Below are 23,186 nucleotides of genomic sequence, written 5' to 3'. Positions count from 1 at the left end.
CTATTTTGAAGTACTATTAAAAACAAACCATGTTTGCAATTAGAATACTGAACAATTTTAATTAATTATATTATTTAATTTAACAAATAGAAATAAATTATAATATTAATAATCGATAAAATAGTCTATTGAACACTAGAAACATGAAAGTCAAAGTCATTTGCTAATTACACAGGACAAATGCTATTTTGAAATAATCATATAATAATGCTATTAATTGAAGTGTTTTTAAATGTATCTTCTGAATAGATCTAAAAACACAGTGTTTAAGTTTATCTTCTATCAGATGCAGTGATCTGTGGAGATTTTCTTCAGTCCTGACACACAGGAAACACCTGCTGTTAGAATCAGCTCTATGTAAATGTGTTTGATTATATTCATATAACATACAGTATCTAATGTGACAGAGTCTGCAGGCAGAAAGCAGAAGTGAATGTGAGCAGTGAGGAGGTTTTTGTCATGCTGTGAATCGCTGTGATACCCCCTCACTAACAGAGCTGTCATATGTCTGACAGTAATACACTGCAGAATCATCCACATCCACATTACTGATGATCAGACGATAATCTGATTTAGTTTTGTGATTTGAGTTGAATTTAGGAGAGGAGTAGCCGGATCCGTACGTAGGAGAACTGTTTGGATGGTAGAAATATAAGACAAACTGTGGAACTCCTCCATGGATCTGTTTATACCATCGAGCAGCACTATTAGTGACGGTGTCCAGATTACAGTCCAGTGTGGCCGTCTGTCCTTTACTCAGCGTGAGAACTGGAGGATTCTGGGTCACTACAATCACACCACTGACACCTGAAAAAGACAGAAACTAAAATGAGCTGAAACACTTGCTTTAGAAGAATCTCTTAAAGATCTGAGGATCATACATGTGCAAGCAGTGATGAGAAGGCAGAGTTTCATCAGCATGTTTGTGTGAGTAGATCTGCTCTCAGTGTTTTATGAAGCGCTGCACAGAGAAGAGAAACAGAGATATTAAAGAGAGGTTTGTGGGAGGAGCCTCTGACAGCCAATCACTGTCTGTGTCATATTCTGGAAAAAAAATCCTAATTAGCCACTTACAGGGCTGACAAAACCAAAGAGCAATAGAGGGTAAAATTAATGTTACTACGCCCATTAATTCCATATTTCATCTTTTTGATTTGTTGTATATGTGTTATTCTTGTTATGGTTGTTATTATTATTATGTACAAATAAAATAAAATAAAGCAAACTTCACCATCGGTTTACTCAATATTTATGCAATTTATTATTTTTGATGAAAACAAAACTTAGCCTTTTCTGTCAGTTCTTTCATCCTTAAACACTGACCATCATATAAAAGACTGGATTGCATATTTGATTTACATTACATTTTTTTCACCCCAAAATGAAAATGTATTGAATATTCACTATATTCTATGACTATTATTCACCCTCAGGTCATCTGATGTAGATGAGTTTGTTTCTTTATCAAAACAGATTTGGAGAAATGCAGAGTTACAGCGCAGAAGAGTTTTCTTTATTATCAGTGAACAATATGAGATGCTTCAAAATACTTTAATCTACAGCATCAACAACAATGAAGACGGTTTTTGATCAAGATAAAACAGCAAAATTAGTGTTTTTGTTTGAATCTGAAACATTTCTACATGAATTTAATGTGTAAAAGACACACTTGAGTGACCTTCTCATGACTTATGAAAGAGGAATTCAGCAGCTGACTTTTGTTTGGAAAATGATGGCTCCGTCCTGAAGTTGTTAACAACAGATTATTTTGCAAATAGTGATGGAAAGCTCATCTACAAATGAACAATAATAATGGATGAATGACATCAGCTGGTAAAAAAGATGCCAAACAAACAGTTTATCTTGTATCTCAAAGCTAGAAATCCTCATGCTGGAATAAAAAACCCTGCTTGATTATGAAGTTATTTCTTGACATCAACACTTAATCGCTGTAAGAGCAGTAATGAAGAGAGTTTGGGGTTAAAACTGTGTTTGAGTTCATGTTTTAGTTCAGGGTCTCGTGTCTCTGAAACTGCGGGAGGTTTTTGTTCGAGTGAAGACGTGAAATATAACACTGTGGTATTCGGACAAGGAACAAAGCTCAATGTGATCGGTAAGTTTTACTCTTGATTATTGTTCAGACACATTTTTATTTGTTTTAATGTATTATTATTGGACAATTAAAACATAAATTACAATATTTTTGCTCAACTTTTGAGATTTTTGCGTTAATATATATACTGTATATATTTAAAATTAATCTTCAAAATAACATTCCAAAGTTGTACTTGATGGAAATCATTCTGAAGTGTGTGCAGATGTTTTTTAAGGCTTGTTATTTACTCAACCTCATATATATGTAGGTATAATATTCTTTTATTTGTTAATATACTTCTCATTTTCTGGTTAGTGTCAAAATAAGGATAAGTTCAGTATTAAAGTCTATATAATTTAGTATTCAATTTCCATTTATCATTTAAATGATCCTTTTACATACCAAGTAGTGATACATATATTATATTATATGATTGATTTATTTACTGTTGACTGTTTCCTGCAGACTTTCCTCTCACTCCTCCTGTTCTGAGTCTCTTGTCTCCGTCCGCTGAGGCTCTGAAGGAGAGTAAAGCTACACTCGTGTGTCTGGCTGAGGATATTTCAGTAGCTCTGGTGCACGTCACCTGGTCAGTCAATGGTCGCTCCGTTACAGATGGAGTCTGGAGCAGTCCTGCTGAGAAACAACAAGACAAAACCTTCAAAATGAGCAGCTATCTGACCATCGAGTCGTCTGACTGGACGGATAATAAAGATTTCTCTTGTGAAGTGTCAGTGGGATCAAAATTCACTAAGAAAAGTATCTCAGTTTCACAGTGTTGAAAAACTGTCTGAATGAAAATGTCAGATGTTTTGTCTTCATTGTGAACTGTGTGACTTCAGTACTTCATATCTGTCATTGACTATGAGCTTAAATGTTTGGTTTTGATTCTGCAATTAAAATCTTTGGCATGACATTAGTTTGCATTTTCTTTTGTGCAGGCATGTTTATGACTCATGCTCAGGATACACCTGCATGTGCCTCATATTTTTAGCTTTATGTAAATCATTAGCTATATTCCCCTGAGGTCAATCATAATGGAAACATAAACTTAGTCTGTTTAGAAATCACCAGCTGCACAGACGACAGCACAATATGTTATATTCAGTGCTGGGTCAATAACTTACCAATTGTAGTCTGCAATGGGCTTCATGAAGGAACTGAAAGGAACTTCGTGCTAATAATTAAATTAAAAAAATTATATAACATCAAAATAAAACATTGAATAAGAAGAAATATTTTGTTTAGCTATCTGCACATCATATGACAATTAATAACGCCATGCAAGTCGGTGCTGCTATTTTCATCACATTCTTATAGCCTATACTTCCTTTGCACTATCAAAAGTATACTTTTCTGTAATTGACAATTCAGACCACAAACCGACTATTAACACAATTGTTGCAGCATGTAGCTGAGTTGTGGAAATAGATATTTTGTCAATGGCATTTTAGTTCAGTTTCATTCAATGTATCGTGTTTTAAGCATGTCTTGCCAATTCAGGATCTTTGCCTGTCAAAATGGCAGCCGACGCGGTAATTACAACGCTGCTAACGAGGTAACGTGTTTATATCTATATGTGTGTGTTAATATGAGGGTTAGTTAATTATGAGAATTGTCAGGTTAATTATTCTTTTAATAAGAAGCGCTACATATGCTTGAATCACACATAAAATGTAACAGATTTCCTTTCACCAAAGGCAGAACTAATCCAGAAACCCATGCTTACATCCGTAAGAAATTGAGGGATTTCACTCATTCTACAACAAGCGCATCTACAAGATGGTTGGCATTGACACAAATAATAAATGTGGCACTGGAGCGTGTTTTACAGGAGTTTTTTTCTGCCAGAGGCACTGAAATGTTGGTCCAGAAGATGGCGTCCTTACCTCACTGTGATACGACTTGAAAAATTCACCACCAGCCAAGAGAAATAATGACAGCAAGTAAATAAATCAATGTGGTATAATGCTGTGGGTTCAAGAACAAGTATGTAACATGCCATCAATCACCACAGAAAATGTTTTGCCTCCTTTGCCTCGTTTAGTGTCTTTTCATGAAAACTTCATATTACACTGTATTTTTTTAATCAAAAAAATGCAGCATTGGTGAACTTCTTTTAAAACATTTAAAGGTAACACTTTATTTTGATAGTCCACTTTAGACATTCTACTAACAGTAAGTAATTTTGCAACTACATGTCAACTAGCAGAGTATTAGTAGACTGTCTGCTTAATATCTTCTAACACTTTATTTGGATGGGTCCACAACATACAACATACTGACTATGAGACACGTACTTTGCAAGTATATGTCAACTTATTCTACTCGCCCTAAACCTACCCTACTGAGAGTTAGTAGACATGTAGTTACAAATTAATGAAAATTAGTTGACATGTAGCTGACACGTAGTTACAAAGTTACTTACAGCTAGTAGAATGTCTAAAGTGGACTATCGAAATAAAGTGTAACCCATTTAAAAATCGTACCAACTCCAATATTTTGAACAATAATGTGTCTTCTGTCTGTGACAATTTCCTGTTTTATGGTTTTGTCATATGACAACAAAGTGAGCATTTAATACAGCTTCACTGCATTTTTTAAAAGAACTCAAGATTTTGTTAAATGTCAGACTTATTTTTAACTCATAACTTAAGTTATCAGCATATGAAAAAGGTTCACAATAGCACAGTTAGTCAGAACAGAAGCAGCACTGCTAACTTAGTTCAGTCCATATCCTGCTCTGTTGACGTAAGCCCTATGATATATGATATAAATGCACAAAAATGTCTGTGTTGAAGAGGAGCAGTGTCCTTCGTGAATTTTCAGCAGTATTCTCTGTCCCAGTTGTCCAGTATTGTGGGGTTGAAGCAGGATGGTTCGCTGCCATTCACATACAGGGCAGCGTGTTGGTCTGCTTGCTCTTGCAATGAAGTGATGTACCATAAGTCTTCTGGCATGTCCAGCTCCAGGATCTTCTGCTCGATGCGCAGTTTCTTCTCAATGGTCCTTCTCTTGAACTTAAACTCAATGATGGTTTTGGTGTAATGGTTTAGAGCCGTGACTGCCGAGCCCATGCAGGTGCCAAACGAGCCCCACGCCAGACTAACAGAAAGAGTAGAGGAGCATGATAAAATAAATAAAATAAAATTGAATTTAAACTTTTTCATTATTATTTTTTTTACAGAGATATGTAGTTAATGTACAACATTTATAAGGAAAAATGTGCATATTTTTGGTGCTGTCACTGTTTCTTTTAGTTTTTCATCATTTTAATCATTTATTTATTTAATCAATCATTTATTTATTTTTGCAGTGGTTACTATTTTTCATAGTGTGATGTTTGAAGAATTGTATTAAAACCAGTCAGTTTGGTCTGCAAACATCATAATATATGTGGCCCTGGAGCACAAAACCAGTCTTAAGTCGCTGGGGTATATTTGTAGCAATAGCCAACAACACACTGTATGGGTCAAAATTATAAATTTTTCTTTTATGCCAAAAATCATTAGGATATTAAGTAAAGATCATGTTCCATGAAGATATTTAGTAAATTTCCTACCGTAAATATATCAAAACTTAATTTTTGATTAGTAATATGCATTGCTAAGAACTTCATTTGGACGACTTTAAAGGTGATTTTCTCAATATTTAATTTTTTTTTTGCACCCTCAGATTCCAGATTTTCAAATAGTTGTATCTCTTCCAAATATTGTCCTAACAAACCATACATCAATGGAAAGCTTATTTATTCATCTTTCAGATTATGTATTATGTAAATCTCAATTTAAAAAAAAATGGCCCTTATGATTGGTTTTGTGGTCCAGGGTCACATATATGAATTGTAATAATAGTATATGGTACCCACAATATGTAAAAACAAACAAACAAACAAAAAAAACCCTGCCTTTTTATTTGTAATGTGTCATATGTGTGACTCACAGATAGGACCAGCTGTAGTCCCATGTCTTAGGTCTCCAGTCTTCTGGACCCAACTGGACAGCCAGCTGGAAAGCTGTGGTGAACATCATATGTGCAACCATCCCGAAAAGGCCTGGGGCACAGAAAAATGACAGAGCATGAGTTGTCATTTTTGCCTTCATCCTCAAGATGCCGGTTTACGTTTCCTTATAATGACTTTACAAAGAATAAACTCTGTCCAGTTGCAAAACCAACTGAAAAGCAGACAGTAATACTTAGTGCCTTTTTAATGGGACAGATTTGTTATGTTGATTATAGGCTGAAACCCGTTAAACGAAACATCAGTTTATATTTGACTAAAAACTCAAAAGTGAACATTTCAGAAGGCCCCCACACTGTTGCCAAGCATATGAATCATATGCATCATATGGCAGGTGCTGCTGTGCATTGAGTGTTTTGGTGAACATTCCTACAATCATCAGGATTAGTGCAAATATAGGGGGAGGGAGGATGGTCTCCGCTGGCCATGTCACGTACCAAAACCACTAACCCCCACACCAATCCGATTACAGCACAAACCACCAAATCCCCACGCTGTTGGGACAGATCGCTCATTCAGACCACAGCAGACAGGCAGCTTCCTGTCCAGAACAACCTCGCACACCCCCGCAAACATTCACTGCAAAACATCTTTCTCTTAATCATTTTTCCTCTTTTCTCTTGTTTTTCAGTAAAAATATTGAAATATTTGCTTTACACACACACACACACACACACACACACACACACACACACACACACACACAGTGTAATATATTAGTCTTTTTTTTTTCTTCCAGAGAATAGGCCTATTTATGCTTAAATTAAGATTATTTTTCTTTCCTCATTGGCAAACTGTTTTATTTGTTGTTTTGAGCATAAACCTCACTAAATCTATCTTGTTTCAAGGATGTTTACATATTTTTTCATGGATAAGACCGCAATTGCCAAACAAAAAATTGACAGTGATTTCGGTCACACTTTATTTAAGGTCCAATTCTCGCTATTAACAAACCATTAACTATGAATTTTTGTCTTAATAAACACTTAATTTGTTGCTTGTTAATAGTTAGTAAGGTAGTTGTTAAGTTTAGGTATTGGCTAGGATTAATTTAGGGATGCAGAATATGGTCATGCAGAATATGTGCTTTATAAGCACTAATAAACAGCCAATGTGTTAATAATAGGCATGCTAATAAGCAACTAGTTAATAGTGAAAACTGATCCCTATACTAAAGAGTTACTGTGCTTTTTAAAACATTTTTCACTTTTTTTCCCCCTCTACATTTTTCTGTATACTCAAGCTGACAAAAAAGGTTTAGCATGCAGTGTCAATGTTGGCCATTAGTGGGTGCACCTATTTTTTGGTGCATTCATTAAAGTTGTGAGCAGCCCTGATGTGCAGCATTCCTGCCTGCTGTAACATGAACCAAAAAAAAAGAAAAAATAAATAAATTATTTCTTTGTTTTTATTTTTTCCTTTAAATGCACAATAAAAAAAAAAAAAATAGTGCAGAACATAGTCTCGGGAAGGCAATTTTTCCACCTTGTTCTTCATGGCTAATGCGACACTGCTTGGATGAACAGCACTGCCCCGCTGATCTCTGTGGCATCGCTGACCCATCATTGCTCTCTGTAAAGTGTTGGGAACATGTGGAGTTGGATTTGTGCTGTATAATCTCATCTCTGTTTCACAGCTGGGGCTGACTGGCAGGAGTCGAACTAGCAGGATTTTGTGCTATTCTGGCAAATGAGCATTCAAGAGGGACTAATGTGCAGAAAATGTGAAAGCAAGAAGCACAAATGGACATTTGTTGCTTTTCTAAGAAACAGCCATTAGTAATGATTTATTACTGTTTTGCATCAATTTAGCTTTAATTTCACTTAAAAGTTAGCTGTAGTAATTATAGGAAAACATGACTTTCAGAAAATTCCATAAATATAGGGCCTAATGTCCTGGGTTATCATGAAGGGATTTTCTGTTTTAATATATTTATTTATTAGGGTTAAAGGAAATGTCCATAAACTTGCAGTTGTGTTTTAGTTAAAGGGTTACATCATGGAAAACAGGATACCATTGCTCTTTCACAACACTTTGGATGTACAGTGTAGGCTGCAAAGCCTATGACGTGTTATCTATCAGTGCATTAAAGTGATAGTTCCCCTAAACATGAAAATTCTGTCATCATTTACTCACCCTTAAGTTGTATTTAAGGATCAAGGGATGATTTAAGGATCTACTGTCTCAGGATGCTTAGTCGAGTTCCTTCTTTCCGCATCAGTCTTTGACTTGCATTCACAAGAGTACCAAAACAAATGCGTGCGCATTCCTCTGCTTTTATTTACAAGGTGCAGCACATCCAGGCTCTACATCAGAATACCGGCTTCTGCATCAGCGCCATCACCACACACATGCGTCATGATACTCTCCTGAACGCACAGCGGAGACTGACACCGAGGAGAAAAAGTGTTGAATAAAGTTGTTATTTTTGATTTCTTTGCACACAAAAAGTATTCTCGTAGCTTCATAAAATTACAGTTGAACCTCTGATGTTACATGGACTATTTTAATGATGTCCTTACTACCTTTCTGGGCCTTGATTGTGGTATTTACAATGCTGTCTATGGAGGCTCAGAAAAAAAAAAGTCTTAATTTGTGTTCCGAAGATGAATCAAGGTCTTAGGGGTTTGGAATGACGCGAGGGTGAATAATTAATCACAGAATTTTCATTTTTGGGTGAACTATCCCTTTAAATATCCCTTTTTTAATTTATAGAAATGAGTTACCTGAGAGAGCGGTGCACAGTGCTGCAAAGGCATTGAGCTTGAGTCTGTTTATCAAGTTAAAGCATGGACACATCTCTATCACCATCATAGCTCCACCGGTGAACAGCAGAGCAATATACAGACACTCAGCAACAATACACAGCCAGAGCACTCCTAAGAGAGAGAAAGAGAGAGAGAGAGAGACAGAGAGCTGATATCTCTTGATTTATCATCAGAGACATTGATGTCCTGTTGCTTTTACATTAGCATTTACATTTATACTATTTTACATTCCATCTGTATATATTAACATAAACATATGCTTTCATTACAAGGTGACTACTACAAAGCATAAAATGTCAGCAGGAATACAGAGCAGAGCTAATACAATATTTATTATTAATATTTTTTAAGTTTATCAGATGTAAATATTAAACGAGCTACCTTTTTGTCTGTTTAAACATACAGTAGTAATAGTTTCTTCAATACATTTGTTTTAATACATAGCATACATTCAGGTTTACCTCTTCTATTATTGACATTTTAGACAATAAATATTTATAATAGCAATAAAATAATGTGTTTTTTTCTTGTTTAATTTATTTTATAGGACATTTCTATACAAAGATAATGTTACAAAGATAATACATGCACCTTTAGCCTACTTCAGTTGCTTAACTCTTAACGCCCTCACAAGTATCCATGTTCACACGCACTCTTGAAAAATGACCTTGTGTACAGTGGTGTGTTTAGAGGATTTGGGGGCCCTACGCAAGCGGTCACTTGGGGCCCCCACCTCAGCTTCCTTTTTGGGGGCCCCTGGCACGTGAGGCCTCAAGCACTTGCGTGATGCCAAAACACGCACCTGCTTATGTAGGAAGTGTTTGGGTGGTTTTATTGTGTGAATTTAATAAAGCCAGTAGCTGTAATATAACTGCGTATATTAATTTTAGGGTGAATAGAAGGTTCGATTCTCGCGCCGGCAGGAATTGAAGGTGGGGATTGTGAATGAACAGCACTCTCTCCACCTTCGATACCATGACTAAGGTGCCCTTGAGCAAGGCACCGAACCCCTAATTGCTCCCCGGGCGCTGGAGCAATAGCTGCCCACTGCTCCGGGTGTGTGTTCACTGTGTGTGTGTGTGTGTGCACTTGTTCACTACTCACTGCTGTGTGTGTGCACTTGGATGGGTTAAATGCAGAGCACTAATTTCGAGTATGGGTCACCATACTTGACAATACGTCACTAGCTTAACTTAACTTAATCAGTAAAATCAGTAATAGAAGATCATTTGTTTAGGATACTGTATGTTACTATTGTTTGTTGTTCATATGAATAACATGTAACACTTGTTACTTACCCACCTCTTTCATGATCTGGTGCAATCTCTAAAAAGCTCCTACAGTCAAATCCTATAAAGAGAGAAAGTTCTGGTAAGCACCTGGTAATTCACTGCATTAGTAGCCGGTGCTATGCGAACACCCTTAGGTGTGATGATTGTCTGAACCCCATATAGAGAGCGAATTGCAGATTGAGGATGCTGATGTACAGTAGGAGCATCTCATAACACAAATTTGTCCGTGAAATCGGTTTGTCACTATAGATCTGAAGGGTGTTTACTTTCATATAACTGTAGCACATTCTCTTCTTCAAGGAGTGTTTTGTCTCTTATTTTATGTGGGGGACAAGATGGTTGAGACTTTTCTGGCATGTTTGTGTTCCGTCCTGGGAACTATCTGGGGTTTTAGAAGGGCTCACTAGTTAGAACTCTTGGTTAGAACTGCTGGAGTCTGATTCTCAATTTGGTTCTGTTTATGGTTTTAACGTTCCAAAAGTATATGAGAAATGTGATTTCTCTCGTCTATGAGGCACATAGTTTAACTTAATCTCTAAGCCTTAGAGCAGCAGGTTCCCATACAGTGAACCTATGAAAGGAAACATCTTAACTTTGGCTCACCGAATAAGTTCCCTGATACTGCGTAGCTGTCCATGCTACTTTGTTATTGCTCTCAGTCTCTTCCTTCATCAAAATATGAGAAGAATACATTTTATATATGTCTTTTTATATGGGCTTCAGACAATTGTCACACCTGGAAGTGTTCTCATAGTGTCAGCTACAGTCTGACACAGCATCTCATTCCCTTTTTAGGGAACCAAGGTTACATAAGTCAAGGAAAGTTACATACATAACTGAGATGTTAAATTATACTTTGAAATTTAGGTTTTAGTATGTGTAGACATCAACATAAAACAAGATAAATAACAGTGCTATACAAGTATCATTCAGTGTTATTTCATGTCAGAATTTATTGTGATGTGTTATAAATGCAGATGTATAAATTAATTCATATCAAATTAATACTGATAAATTAACATAAACCAACCAAAAAGGAGTGTTATTCATTGTTTGTTTACATTAACTAATGCATTAATGTTAAGAATGGAAGCTATGTTAAAGGGGATACGGATGCCCATTTTCCACAAGTTGATATTATTCTTTAGGGTCTTCATGAAATGTCTGTATTAACATACTTTGGTTAAAATTCCTCAATGGTTGTGTAAAACAACTTCCTATTTACCTTGTCAAAAGCAGCTCTGTTCACAGCGATCCGTTTTGGTGCATGTGCCTTTAAATTATAACGAGCTACTGCTCACCCCGCCCTTCTCTTCTCTGAGAGTAGACACAAGACACACACATTGCTGCCAAGGACTCTGTATTTGGCTCGGAGGTAGTCTTATTCAAATAGCTAGCTATCTACATACAGGCCAGCTGCAAATTGAAACAGCTCGCTGGATGACACAGTTTCAGACTCAGACAGACCGTAACAAACTGGCTGCGTGTTTTCTTTTCAGCTTTTCTGAGCTGGCAGACACCAGAGACCTAACCAAATAAAATTCAAATAAATAAAAAAGTGAACATTTCACACAATGTCCCTCTTAAGAAATGCATGTAGTATATGTACAAGTTGTACATATATATGTACAACAAAGATTAACTAATGCTGCAAGCACATCTTGTTCATTGTAAGTTAAAATAATCGTTCACATAAGAGTGAAAAAAAAGAAAAAAAAGAATGAATTTCTTCACTGAACATGACTGAACACAAAATAAGATATAAAAAAATATATATAAAATATGTACGTAACCAAACGCACCCCGGTCCCCATTGAATTCTGTTTGTCTGTTACATTTTGGCAGACTAAACTGTCCAAACATGCTTTCACTTTTACCAATCACTAGTGGAACCATCTCCTACTATTTTCTCCTAAATTGCAACCCCTTGTGCAAGGAGTCAAACCATATCAAAGAGCCAGTGATGCTGTCTTACCTATTAAGTCCACGGTTTGTTCGCAGGAGAACCAGATTCCTGCGTGGAACTTCCTCATGAGGAACTTCTCCTCTCCGGTCTCATAGATGTACTGCACCAGCCGCGTGTCGTTGATGTTGGAGCTGTTAAAGCGGATGCAGTATGTCTGCTTGACTTTGACCGGCCCCATGCAGAAAGGCTTCACTACCTTCCTGGTCCCCTCACACCAGTAGCTAGTGGTGACGGCCGAAACCGCCAAGGCGAACGCCACGTAGTTGAGCGTGAGAGCCAGGGATGCTCTCTGAGCACGCTGTATACCCATAGTGCTCCTGGAGGCACAAGGAGATAAGCAATCCTGGCTTCGAGGTCCTTGCTTCAGACATTCAAACTTTTTGCAATTGGTATCTTCAGGATTTTGGGGTTTTGCAGATCTGTCCCTTCTTCTCCTTGATAGACCAACTGGACGAGCGCAGAGCTTTCACAAATGACAGCTGCTCTACTTCATGTCTAACTCTAATGCTATCAGGCTCTTATGTTTCGCTCTTACTTACCCTACGGTCCCCCTCCCGACCCGTGATTCCCCTCCCCCGTCCTTTTCACTGTTATCATTTCAAAGGGCAAATTACATGTGAGACTTTGGTTTTGTTCGTCCATCTAAACCCGTAGCTTATTTTTGTGAGCATAGCAATAAAACAGATTATCAATCAGATTATTCTTCAATCTGATGCAGGGCTGTTTGCCAGCCTCTCAGTGGCAACTTCCCCCATTTTCAAGACTGCTTTTCAATGAACTGCAACAGATTTTTCAACAATGGTTTACAGTAAAAAGATACAGATAAATCTGTAATGTCTTTGATACTGTGAAGAAGCTCTTACATCTGTTTATGCATGCAAGAACTGTTGCTTTGTACACACACATCTTATATACATGTGTGTGTGTGTGTGTGTGTACAAAGCAAATCCTGTCCAGTTTGACAGCTGGATGATTGATGCAGGATATTTCATACATATACATATATATATATATATATATATATATACAGTATATAGGGAAACAGCTGTGGGAAATATGTTTAAGGGCTGACAGATGCCAACACAAATGGACTCTAGACCGAACACACAAGGGTTTTTGTTTTTAATTAAATTTTTATTAAATGCTTAGATATTTGTTGCTATTTACTCACCCCCATGTCTTCCGTGGAACACAAAATTAGATGTTTAGCAAAATATCCATGCTGTTCTTTTTCATACAATGAAATTCCAGTAACACGTTAGATTAGGAAACACATATTCACTATTACTAAGAGTTCTCCCTCAATAAACTCCTCATTAGCAGCTTTTTAATAGTTAGTAGGGTAGTGGTTTAGTTTAGGTATTGGGTTAAGGGATCTAAAATATGGTCATGCAGAATAAGGCATTAATATGTGCTTTATAAATATAATAAACAACCAATATGCTAGTAGTATGCATGCTAATAAGCAACTAGTTAATAGTGAGAATTGGTCCTTAAAGTAAAATGTTCCCAAAATTCCTTTTATGTAACGATCTTGTTACTCTTGTCCCAGTGCCAACTAAACAAACTATGAAAATATATCAGAAAAAATGTGAATTATAACATGGTAAAAGTATGATAATTGGAAATAAACCAACATAAACCAATAAACCAATTCAATGTTAAATATAATGGTAAATTATATCAATAGAGCTATAGAGTGGCACAACTTCAGTTTTTCTAAACTTGCAGCTGTCGCACAGTTGTGGAGTCACAACCAATCGTTTTGCTTCAGTATTTATTTATTTTTCTGAAAATTATTGTACTTTTTTATCAAGGAGACGACAATATTTGTAAAGAGTTGTGGTGTGTGAAGGACATATCAAATCTGAGCAGAATATTTTGGCTAGAATAGCTGTAAATTTGCTAAAAAGTGCTTTGAGCCTTGCTATATAGCTCTTATTTGACAAAAAATCTATGTTACCGTGACTGAGATATTAGAGGTACAGTAGAGGAATTGTTTATTTATTCATTTGTGAATAACAAATTAAATTTCAGTCTGTTCCTCACAAAGAGCTATTTTACAATTTCTGAAAACTTGGAATATTGTGCACGTGTTGCATAGCTGCACTGCTCTTTGGTAGTGGTGCTTTTTGTAATTTTTTGGTGTTCATTCACTCTTGAACAAAAGCAGCATGAACATTCTGCGAACGTTTGCTTTTGTGGTCCACAGAAGGCATGTGCTTTTTTTCAATACAATACAGTAGATCATAATAATTCACTTTAGGATTATTTCCCCCAATGCCATTTCATATGAACAGGTGACAAGGATGCATCCTACAAGAGGATAAAGGTTGGAAATATATGGAATAAAAGGAAATTACTTTTTTTCTCCAAGGTGCAGTTGAACAGGAAATGCCAGGACTGGATTAAGGCTCATAATATCAAAGAACAGTGGTGGATGTTTATGTAATATGGAATCCTGTTTCTGGATATTTCATGCTTTGACACAGAGATACTCATTTTACAGAATGTAATATTTTATTACTTCTACCAAGGCAGATTTGATTTTTTTTCAGTCCACCTATACAAAGTGTTTCCGGAAATCAATGATACTACTACTACTACTAATAATAATACATTATGATTATTAAAAGTGTCACATAAAAACACAAATATATTTAAAAAACACATAAAAAGAGTTAAAAGGAGTTTCAGATGCAATGAGGATTATCTTAACATTTATATATAAACTAATCACTACATTCATTGCCATACATACAGACTGAAACTTTGTTCTCCCCTTACTACATACTGTATTAGATGCTTGAGGTGCAATGCACTGAATATTTGCAAGGATTTTAATTTTGACTTTAAAATGTTATGCTCACGAAATATGCAAAGCAACCAAATATTATTATCAAAATAATAAGAAATGCATATAGTAGAACAATGTGCAAAAGAGTCACACACCAAAGCAGATTTGATTTAGTTTCATTTTAAAATGTCCAAACTAGTTTTGTGACGAGCCAGTTTAATTCATACTGTACGTAGCACTTCATACATTAATTTCAGAACTAATCCTACAATATCTGTGCAAGAGGTTGAATGTTAAAGGGCATGAACAGAGATTGTAATCAGGACCACGCTGCCCACTTGATTGCGGTTTTGTTGTAACTTCCTGGAAAAGGGAAGCTAAAGCATAAAACTGCTTTATGTAATCCGTACCTGCATATCCTCCCACGCTAAACTTAATTGCTTTTGTGTTGTTTCTTCTATACTGTAAACGACTATGTAAGTGTTGGCAAAATGATGAAGAAATATTCCAAGTTTTTATCCATGTAAAACAACAAATTAAATAGGTACTGTTTGTAAAACATGTCAAATGTTTCTGTAGTAATTTTGAAATCACAATGTCAACATTAGATAATCCTGTTAAATGGCTGAATACAACTGATTACATAAATCAGATTTGACCTCTCTCAAGCCAAGCCGCAGAGCTCATATGAAAAAAAGAAAAAAGAGTCATCCCTAAATAATCAAAAACTCAAAGGACACCTATCTTCAAACTCTTTTGCAGGCTTTGGCTGGCTACTTGACTGGTGATAAAGAACATGTTTAAGAGCTGCGTGGCCTGTGCGTGTGGCCTAGATTTGACCAGTCCAGGTCCGGGCAGTGCAACAGTCATAGGGATGTGCTTGGCGTCAGACATAAGCCCAGTTTCCTAACCCACTGACGCCACGGCAGTTTAACCAGGTAAGATGTGTTAAGGAGATATAAGATCTGCCTGACATGATATGATGAAATAATCCCTCTGCATGCAAGCGAGCTCACCACTGCTGACACCAGGACAAACACCATCCAAAGGTTCTATCTATCTATCTATCTATCTATCTATCTATCTATCTATCTGCTATCTAAAACAATATTTACTATATTTTCTAATACAATTTTTTTGAAAATAAATAAATATAAAAAAATATTAAGACAGAAAGAAAGAAAAAAGTTAGGGAAACACCTTAAGTATTCAGCTTCAATGGAAAAAAGAAAAGAAAATGCTTAAAATAAACTAAAATGTTTATTTTTTTTTTATTTTTTTTTTAAGGTTTAAAATAAAATAAAAAAATACATTCAATTAATTTTAAAAACCTGTACGATTTTAATTGTTTATTTAAATATGTTTTGTGTAATTTTATTCTGTTCCGAATTAGAAAACAAAATAAGTTTATAACACACATAAAATCCCCATGTTAATTATATCTACATTATGATTTTTATGTTATTATATGCACTGTAAAAAATGACTGTGATTTTAACGGTAAAAAACTGTGAAAATGCTACAGTAAAAACCTGTTAAATGGTTAACGGTAAGTTCCTGTAAAATTTACAGGGAAAAAACATAAACTGACGTTCCCAGAATTCCCTGCGTTGCATTTCAAATTTTGTTTGAATTTGATGTTTTTTCTTTGAAATAACTGTTTCTTCTTAGTTTTTTCTTATCAGTTATGTTTATTAGGGTTGTATGTTACATCTAATGTTGTTAAATTAATGTTTATTGCATATTTCAGTTTAATGAGTCTCACCATGATGGTGTTTAGTGATTGTGTGAATGACACTGTGCACCTTCTCTATATGTTATTATTTAAAAGCTGCTTGTGATGGGCTTTGGTTAATCATGTGACTTTCTCATCACCACCTGCATTTGGTGGTTATCAGTGTATTTCAAAGGTACAGAACAGATTTCAGTACTTTAATTGGTTGGTATATTAACATTACATCAGTTAATGAAATTACGGTATTTAACTGTACATTTAAGTTAAAACCGTAAAACCTAAAATGTTGTTAAGGTAGAATTACGGCAACCACAGCTGCAGTTCTTTTTACCGTAAATTTTACGGATTTCTTTTTACAGTGTGTAGCAATACAGTGGGGGAAAAAATTATTTGATCCCCTGCTGATTTTGTATGTTTGCCCACTGACAAAGAAATGATCAGTCTATAATTTTAATGGTAGGTTTATTTGAACAGTGAGAGACAGAATAACAAAAAATAAAATCCAGAAAAATGCATTTCAAAAAAAGTTATAAATTGATTTGCATTTTAAAGGCGCTGTATGTAAGTTTTTGACTCTACTAAGCATAAAATTACCATAATATGTTTGCAGATATTTAAGAAACACGCTAAGTACTTGTTTATCTGAAAAACAATGCTACAGTCAGTTATTCTCCTTTGAAAATGTGCATTCCGGGCCGGAATGTCGGTCTCTGTTTTGGTTTGTGAAACCCGCCCACTGCCAGTTTACCCAATTGTATTTCGGCACCGCGGGTTGCCAGTTGGTGGGAAACACAGCATATGTTGGAAGTTTGGAATCTGATTGATTGATTGCTTCTGAGGACAGGTGTCTTTTATACAGGTAACAAACTGAGATGCATTTTTTCTGGATTTTTTTGTTGTTATTCTGTCTCTCACTGTTCAAATAAACCTACCATTAAAATTATAGACTGATCATTTCTTTGTCAGTGGGCAAACGTACAAAATCAGCAGGGGATCAAATAAATTTTTCCCCACTTTATATGTCAATAATATATATTATATATTTATTTATGCAACTTTATTAACACAACATATATATACAAAAAAATCTGTATGTGTAATCTTGTTTTAATTTAATTTAATTTTTATAATATTGCAATTATTTAAATACACAGCCTATCTTTTACTTATATAATATCAGCATGTATTGATGGGTTTTAGGATGGGTATACACAGGCCTACATAACATATATATAATGTCCAAAAATATATGTTAATACCAATTTCTAATAGGTTTCATATATGTTTGTACTTCATATGACTTCATAAGTACTTCGTATTTCATACATACCTTACATGTGTTTATGGGATTCAAGGTTGCTGCTATTTTGTACTTTCAGCATTGCTTTTTATTGTTGGAGCAATATTGACTCAACATATGTAATGATTTTGCGCTCAACTTGCTTATTTGAATGATGGCAAATGGGGGAACAGCAACAGGAATGCGCAATGGTTAGGAATCAAGTGTTAGGAATACATTGTTTTTGCAATTCCATGTTGTGCAGTACTGTTGCAAAATGCAGAAAAGAAAAAAATAAATAAAAGAATTCCATTATTCAGAAAAAACAAACAAAAAAAAAACATTAAGACAGGAAGATGTTTTAGGTTGGGGGTGCTGTACGCGGTGGGGGTGGGGGTTGTTGTGATAGAGGCTATTTACACCAAGTGAAAATAGCAGTATTCTTTAGTGATATGCTATTTACACAGTGCAAATAGCTTTAGGTTCTATTTATTCTATGTTAAAATAGCAGGATCCTGCTAATTACTTATTGCAGATATTGAATGAAAGGGTATGATTAATTGTGGCGAAAAACATGATTAGAGAAAAACATTACTTATTGCAAATAGTGGCAATTATCTGCACCTCTGCATTGTAATACGTTATAAAATAGTATGCAATAACTTATTGAGTGTAATTTTTTAAGTTTATTTCAAATTATTAAATGGATGCCACCTTATTGGGACAAAAGCTCTCCCTACACCTACCCTAACCCTACCCGATACTTTATGTTCAACTTTTTGATTATTTCCTTCATTTTTCTTAAAAAATAAATGCTTTTCTGATGTGATTTGAAATTTAAAAAGGGAGAAAAAAAGTTTGCCAAAAGGCAGATTCGAACCCCGGTCGATCGTGTCGATCGCTTTACCGACTGCGCCACTGGGTGCTGGGTTTATGGGTGGAGTTAGTGTAAATAGCCTCTTCCAACAACATGGCTATTTGCACTTAAATAGACAAAATAGATTTTTTTTTTTAATATTCCCAACAATTAAACAGTTGCCCACAGAAAAAATCAGCGCCGCGCCCCTGCATTAAGGCTAATGCTAATAATCCTGAATAAAAAGCTACGAATCAAAGCACAGCAGACACTATCACTCAGATCAGTTTCCCTTGTTTGGCTGGCAGAACTATCGTCAGTCATAAGCTGGTTAACAGAGCAGTACTGACCTCCAATGACTTGAGGCAGCACAAATAGGCAATGTGTGCTAATGAGGTCAGAGCTGTCAGTAGCTCAGGCTGTTCACCAAACAAACCAAAGCACAACAACCCCAACACACAAACCACAATAAACCACATCAAATTAAAAAAAAGTAACACTAACTGACATGACACTTAGGACAGGGTTGCAAAATATATAGAATATATATAGAAATAATATAGAAAAGTCATGCCCCTGATACTACTAAGGGAAACTCTCCTCACTGAACCCCACTCAAGGCAGGTAGAACAGAATAAGTGAGCAGCCTTTCACACTCTTGCGTTTAAAGCCTGACACAACTGAATGGAACAGAATGCATCATAAACTCAGGATGAATCCTAAAGTAAACTAAATGGAACTGCATTGCACCGCAAAAGCCACTTCCAAAGCAGACAGCTTCTCTGCTAGCTGCAGATTTTACATTCTTAAAAATAAAAGAGCTTGACAGAACAGGGGTGTCCAAACACGGTCCTGGAGGGCCACTGTCCTGCAGCTTCAAAATTCCACAACACACCTGCCTGGATGCTTCTAGTAAGACCTTGATTAACTAAAAATGTTGGCATTGGCCCTCCAGGAGCAGGATTGGACACCCCTGTCATAGAAGAACCAGTTTTGGCTCCCCAAAGAATCTTTCAGTAAAAATGTTCCTAAAAGATCCATTTTTTGTTAGTGTGAAGAATATTTTCCCACTTTTTTGGAATGGAAAGATTCCATGGATGTTATTAAACGTTCTTCATGGAACCACAGAGGCTTCTAAAGAAGCTTTATTTTTAAGAGTGCATGTAATCAATTTACTATTATGATCAAGAAGCAACTCAAGTAAGTAAGGGTAAGGGTCAGGTCATGACAGACAAGAGAGGTCATTTCATGGATGGGTGGTCCAAAACGTCCAAAACTGCTCAAATGGATAGGCAGAAAAATGCAACAACCATAGTCGGGGCACAACACATGGGGCATTCCAGAAAAAAAAAAAAAGAACAAGGTCTCCCATGTCAGGCCCCATGACTTGATTTCGAATATCTAGCCACTTGTCAAAGGGTTACTCCACCCCAAAATGAAAGTTTTGTCATTAATCACTTACCCCCATGAAATAGTAATAAAAGTCCATCTGCCATCAATGGTTCAACCGTAACGTTATGAAGCTACAAGAATACTTTTTGTACGCAAAGAATACAAAAATAATGACTTTATTCAACAATTCTTCTCCTCTGCGTCAGCGCAGCGCCATTTTGGAGAGTATCCGCTGGATGCAAACTGCATACGCTGTTCTGTGTCAGCCGCGCCACACGGATTCGTCTTCTATGTGTATTTACGCTTTGATTTGAACAAAAACAGCAGCACATGCAGTTTGCGTCCAGCGGATGTCCTGGACATTTATCTTAAAAGATAAATCTGACCAACTGAGATTTTAGTTATTGTAGTATTACAGCACACTGTGAGTGTACATTAGCACAGTTAGTTGTTTGCATTTGGCATCTGATTTGCATTTGGACCTAGAAATGATGACGCGTGACGCCAGATGTCAAAGCCCCAAAATAGTGTTTCTTGAAGAGACTCGCACCATACTATAACATGAACCACCACACTGTTCATATTTCTGAAGATAAAATAACAATTTGTAGGGTGTTGTCCCATTCATAAATACACCTCTGGGATTTTACACATCCTGTTACCTAGTCCATTTAGAGTAACAGCAGATGGTCGTGTAAGCTGGTGGGTCTTACTGGAATATGAACCCCCAATGTAAAGCGCACCCGTCCCACACTTTGAGCGATGCTAATCGCGTTGATCATCTCACTTGATGACACAGGTCATTCAGTAGCAAAGGGCAGAGTTTTGTTTGCTATCCTCGTGTTGTAAGACCCTGTTGTGAAGGAGCAAATCGACATAATGCAGCACTCATCAGAAGTAGTGTGACGTAACTAACTAATCTTTCAGAAAGCCTGTCTGGATTTAAATAGAGATATACATAATCCCATTCAGCACTTAGAGGAGTTGTCAGGGGGAGCCAAGCCCAAAGAGGGGCCAGCGACAGCACTCAACACAACACCGTCCCGTTGTCCTAGTCGGAGAAAGAAACTGCGAAAGCAGAGATATTTTGAGACAAGAGAGGAGGCAAAAGAGGAGGGTGGGTGAAATCAGAAGGAGACTCAGCAAATCTGCCCCTTTGACCCGCTTGTACAGCTTGGGAATATGGGGAACACCAAGAGCGGCGCTTTGTCCAAAGAGATTCTGGATGACCTGAAGCTGAACACTAAATACACCGAGGAAGAGCTCTGCGCATGGTACGCCACCTTCCTCAAAGAGTGTCCCACCGGACGCATCACCAAGGAACAGTTCGAGGGCATCTACGCCAGTTTCTTTCCAGATGCCGACCCTACCGCTTACGCTCGGCACGTCTTCCGCAGCTTTGACACTAATGCTGACGGCACCTTGGACTTTAAGGAGTACATTGTGGCACTTCACCTTACCTCGTCAGGCAAGACCCTGCGCAAACTCGAATGGGCGTTCGCTCTGTACGACGTAGACGGCAACGGGACCATCAGTAAAAACGAGGTGCAGGAGATTGTCCGGGTGAGTATCGCTCATAATTGGCATCCTGCATTTGCTGTTGATTATGGAAAGTGTGCAAGACTGATGTTCGTTAAATGGGTTTGTTTACATTCATTGCTCATGGCATTTAGTAGTAAGTTGTAGTATGTAGTACAACAGTTATGACCAGATGGATCAAGAAGCTCAGGATAGATTACACCACCTGTTAATACAACTCTCAATCACTTGAGCATGGCCGATGCCAGTAGTTTTCGATACGTCATTCAGTAGTGTTATGTTAAGAATGTCAGAATGGTAATATTTTGCATTCTCCCGGTAACAGTCAATATTCAACATGATTCCCGTCGAAGACCAGAAAACCCTTCCGGAAGATGAGAACACGCCAGAAAAGCGAGCGGACAAAATCTGGAACTTTTTCGGAAAGAATGAAGATGGTAATATAACTCATTACACAATGTGCTATTGCTGTAGACTACACAAATCATGCTGTGCTCTAATAACCCATGCATCTTCACAATTGTCTTCACAGATAAGATTGGAGAGGGGGAATTCATTCAGGGTGTCATGGAAAACAAAGACATCTTGAGGTTGATACAGTTCGACGAGCCAAAGAAGATTCAGGAAAAACTTAAGGAGAAGAAGCCTTAATGGCCACATTCCCATGAGACTGATTTCTATTCATTTGACACTAAACCTACACGATCCAGACTGTCTCTCCAGGCCTCACGCTAGAGACATTCAGACACTCTATCCATACACACGTCAGAGCCATGAACCAGACAAACGTAGATTTTCTTGTAACACATACAAGTCTTGTGTTCTGGACCATCACCACCTCTACCTGAAGGGCCTCACTGCTATTTTGTTTGCTTTTAGAATCCAATCGATAAGAGGTCCAATCGAATTAGGCTCATGTTAACAGTCCAACTCTCTGCTCAATCCTCTTAGGATCTGAAGGTCGGGTAAGACAAATCCACAGGGTCCAGTGGCTCTCCTCTTTTAGATCCCTTCAGGGTTAAGGTGGTTTAAGCGCTCAACATGCATTCATCAGACTCTGAAACCATCTGTTTAGCAGGTGACTGGAGAATTTTTAAAGAACAAATTTCTTGTACTGTGTTTCTTAGGATGTGTAGAAATGATGATGAGAATTTTAGAGAATTTTTATGTGAAAATTTAGGAATACATATTAAACATTTATAAGTCTACGTCATTACTGATCAATCCACACTGAAAAAAAAAGAAAAGTTGAGCCAACTTAAAATTTTAAGGCAACCAGCTTCAGCAGGTTTTTGAGTTTTCTCAACTTGTAGTTTTAAGTTTATACAACAAAAATTTGAGAATCTCCCACAAAAATAAGTTGAGCAAACTCAAAAATCTGCTGATGTTGGTAAAAACTTATTTTTAAGTTCGCTCAACTTTTTTTTTTTTTCTTTTTTTTTTTTT

General features: G+C 36.6%; 2 protein-coding genes and 2 gene segments (V, D, J or C); 2 read left to right on the top strand and 2 right to left on the bottom strand.

The window, feature by feature from the left end:
• Positions 1-310: 310 nt before the first annotated feature.
• On the bottom strand, positions 311-2,680 carry LOC131537354 (immunoglobulin kappa variable 3-20-like). The segment is given in 3 exon segments: positions 311-807; positions 882-961; positions 2,542-2,680. Coding segments are annotated over 2 exon segments (390 nt in total).
• Positions 1,817-2,990, top strand: LOC131534796 (Ig lambda chain C region-like). The segment is given in 3 exon segments: positions 1,817-1,833; positions 1,923-2,113; positions 2,561-2,990. Coding segments are annotated over 3 exon segments (525 nt in total).
• On the bottom strand, positions 2,595-12,606 carry LOC131537355 (germ cell-specific gene 1-like protein). The gene is made up of 7 exons (XM_058770715.1): positions 12,152-12,606; positions 10,187-10,234; positions 8,843-8,995; positions 6,038-6,149; positions 3,825-5,200; positions 3,223-3,272; positions 2,595-2,731 (listed from the first exon to the last, which is right to left on the bottom strand). The coding sequence occupies exons 1-5, from the start codon at positions 12,450-12,452 to the stop codon at positions 4,921-4,923; spliced, it is 894 nt and encodes a 297-aa protein (XP_058626698.1). The 5' UTR covers positions 12,453-12,606; the 3' UTR covers positions 2,595-2,731; positions 3,223-3,272; positions 3,825-4,920.
• A 6,411-nt stretch (positions 12,607-19,017) lies between these two features.
• Positions 19,018-22,445, top strand: rcvrna (recoverin a). The gene is made up of 3 exons (XM_058770602.1): positions 19,018-21,764; positions 22,066-22,177; positions 22,273-22,445. The coding sequence occupies exons 1-3, from the start codon at positions 21,384-21,386 to the stop codon at positions 22,389-22,391; spliced, it is 612 nt and encodes a 203-aa protein (XP_058626585.1). The 5' UTR covers positions 19,018-21,383; the 3' UTR covers positions 22,392-22,445.
• The last annotated feature ends 741 nt before the right edge of the window (positions 22,446-23,186 follow it).

This window comes from Onychostoma macrolepis, chromosome 03 (genome assembly GCF_012432095.1).
Source record: "Onychostoma macrolepis isolate SWU-2019 chromosome 03, ASM1243209v1, whole genome shotgun sequence".
Taxonomy (NCBI): Eukaryota; Metazoa; Chordata; class Actinopteri; order Cypriniformes; family Cyprinidae; genus Onychostoma; species Onychostoma macrolepis.
The sequence above is the reverse complement of the archived record's forward strand: the minus strand, read 5'-3'. Positions and strand labels throughout refer to the sequence as shown.

What these genes read in the sequence shown, in the direction of transcription:
- rcvrna (XM_058770602.1), top strand. Translation starts at nt 21,384, where the DNA reads ATGGGGAACACCAAGAGCGGCGCTTTGTCCAAAGAGATTCTGGATGAC. An exon ending in AGGTGCAGGAGATTGTCCGG is followed by an intron (nt 21,765 to 22,065) that starts GTGAGTATCGCT and finishes TCCCGGTAACAG; the next exon opens with TCAATATTCAACATGATTCC. An exon ending in TTTCGGAAAGAATGAAGATG is followed by an intron (nt 22,178 to 22,272) that starts GTAATATAACTC and finishes TTGTCTTCACAG; the next exon opens with ATAAGATTGGAGAGGGGGAA.
- LOC131537355 (XM_058770715.1), bottom strand. Translation starts at nt 12,452, where the DNA reads ATGGGTATACAGCGTGCTCAGAGAGCATCCCTGGCTCTCACGCTCAAC. An exon ending in TGCACCAGATCATGAAAGAG is followed by an intron (nt 8,996 to 10,186) that starts GTGGGTAAGTAA and finishes TCTCTCTCTTAG; the next exon opens with GAGTGCTCTGGCTGTGTATT. An exon ending in ACTGTGCACCGCTCTCTCAG is followed by an intron (nt 6,150 to 8,842) that starts GTAACTCATTTC and finishes TCTGTGCCCCAG; the next exon opens with GCCTTTTCGGGATGGTTGCA.